The sequence below is a fragment of the Nematolebias whitei genome, chromosome 11 (assembly GCF_014905685.2).
Source record: "Nematolebias whitei isolate Nwh7 chromosome 11, NemWhi1, whole genome shotgun sequence".
Classification (NCBI taxonomy): domain Eukaryota; kingdom Metazoa; phylum Chordata; class Actinopteri; order Cyprinodontiformes; family Rivulidae; genus Nematolebias; species Nematolebias whitei.
In genome coordinates, this window is record NC_056508.1 from 15,780,849 (window position 1) to 15,783,295 (window position 2,447).

At 35.2% G+C, this 2,447-nt stretch overlaps 1 protein-coding gene across 2 annotated transcripts in view; it reads left to right on the forward strand.

The window, feature by feature from the left end:
* The window catches only part of kdm5bb (lysine (K)-specific demethylase 5Bb), a 109,905-nt gene extending 107,803 nt beyond the window's left edge, over positions 1-2,102 (forward strand). The window contains exons 20-22 of one of the 2 annotated variants that reach the window (XM_037684695.1): positions 890-1,245; positions 1,467-1,513; positions 1,905-1,945. In XM_037684695.1, coding sequence (XP_037540623.1) covers positions 890-1,245; positions 1,467-1,470 — 360 coding nt within the window. In that variant the 3' untranslated portion in view covers positions 1,471-1,513; positions 1,905-1,945. Of the gene's footprint in view, positions 1-889; positions 1,246-1,466; positions 1,514-1,904 lie in introns of both variants that reach the window. The other variant, XM_037684694.1, reaches the window with a different exon arrangement.
* Positions 2,103-2,447: the final 345 nt, after the last annotated feature.

Consider the following 2,447-nt stretch of genomic DNA (forward strand, 5'->3'; position numbering starts at 1 on the left):
TCACAGTATTCTATATATTATAGCATTATATTCACAGTATTCTATATGTTATAGTATTATATTCACTGTATTCTATATATTATAGTACTATATCCACAGTATTAAATATAGTACTATATTCACAGTATTATATATATTTATATATTATAGTACTATATTCACAGTATTATATATATCATAGTATTATATTCATAGTATTAAATATAGTACTATAGTCACAGTATTAAATATAGCACTATATTCAAAGTATTACATAGATCATAGTATTGTATTCACAGTATTCTATATATTATAGTACTATATTCACAGTATTACATAGATCATAGTATTGTATTCACAGTATTCTATATATTATAGTACTATATTCAAAGTATTATATATATTATAGTATTATATTCACAGTATTATATATATTAAAGTATTATATTCACAGTATTCTATATATTATAGTACTATATACACAGTATTCTATATATTGTAGTACTATATTCACAGTATTATATGTATTACAGTACTATATTCACAGTATTATATATATTACAGTACAATATTCACAGTATTATATATATTATAGTATTATAGTCACAGTATTCTATATATTATAGTATTATATTCACAATAATCTATATATTATAGTATTATATTCACAGTAATCTATATATTATAGTATTATGTTCACAGTATTCTATAAATTAAAGTATTATATTCACATTATTCTATATATTATAGTATTATATTCACAGTATTATATATGTTATAGTACTATATTCACAGTATTCTATATATTATAATATTGTATTCACAGTATTCTGTATATTATAGTATTATATGGGAGTTATTAGATGAGTGAACTCTTGTCTGTTTTGCCTGAATCTTATATTTTTTTCAGGAACTCTTGAACCGTATTGAAGACTTCCAGCAGCACAGTGAGAAGGTCCTGGCAGACGAAGCTCCCAGCGTTGCAGAGATCCAGAGTCTGCTGGATGTCAGTTTTGACTTTGACGTGGACCTGCCGGAGCTGCCACAGCTCAGACAGAGGCTGGAACAGGCGCGGTGGCTGGAGGGGGTGCAGCAGGCCAGCGCCCAGCCTGCCACCCTCACCCTGGAGGCCATGAGGAGGCTCATCGACCAGGGAGTCGGTCTGGCCCCTCATTGGTCTGTGGAGATGGCCATGGCACGCCTTCAGGAACAGCTCACGCAGTCCGAGCACTGGGAGGACAAGGCGAGCAGCCTGCTGAAGGCCAGGTGGGGCAACGCTCTCTGATCACTGATGATGTTTGAACTTAGGCCAGGAGGAGGACACAAACCACCCAGAAACACCAGGAGCACCACAGCACAGACATGTTCCTGCTCTGATCCTGACCTTCTCACATATTCAACTCTTTGTCCAGATGTTTGCACTGATTGTGACTGAATTATGAAATTATGACGTCAGTGCTCCTGATTATGCTTCGTTTTAATTCCAGCTAGTGCAAAAAGCTGCTGCTAGAATATTCAACAAGATCAACAAAAAGTGAGCATCATGTTTAGTTTTGCCCTCATTCCATCGGTCCACAGAGCTGTTGAGCATTAACTGTCATAAGTGCTTTTTAAAGGCTTTTATTAATGGCATGGCTGTCAGGAACATCCATTACCAGATGAACTAATCTCAGTCACGACTCCTTGAGTTTAAAAAAAGTCTCTTATTATTGCATTTTGCTTTTTTCATCCAATATTTAAGGTTTCACAAGGTTTGAAGTATTGGACAGTAATTATTAAACTTGTCTGGACAAGGATTTTACAAGTTTTGATGGTTGGTTAATAAATACTGTGTAAGCTTGACTGTTAGCTAATGTTAGGGAGTTTGGAGCTGAAACAAAGAATGGACCAAAGTTGATGTTCATCACATGTGTTTCTGACTCCAGACCACCACACTCCATCAAGACGCTCAGCGCTGCAGCTGAGAAGGCCTCAGGAATCCCCGCCTACCTCCCAAACTGTCTGCTCCTCAAGGACACCATCAGGAGAGCCCAAGAGTGGCTCCAAGAAGCTGAGGAGCTCCAGGTGAGGATGTGTATGAAGCAACATGCCCAGGTGACTCCAAAGGCAACAGTACCGTAATTTTCGGACCATAGAGTGCACCTGAATATAAGCCGCGCCCACTAAATAAAAAATAAAAATAAAAATTGTATAAATATATATATAAATTAAATAAAATATATAAATAAAAATATATAAATAATAATATTATATATATATATATATATATATATATATATATATATATATATAGTATCTCTCTTGTAAACGAGTCCCCGAGGCTCAATGGGATTAACCTGTCTGAATAAAGGTTGAATGAATGAATGAACCCAGAAATGTGGGCCAGTGTGCCAAAAATCGATTGGCTGTCAAATGGCGACCGTGGGAGCGTGCACGGGAGGACTTTTACAAGAATTTAACAAGATTAA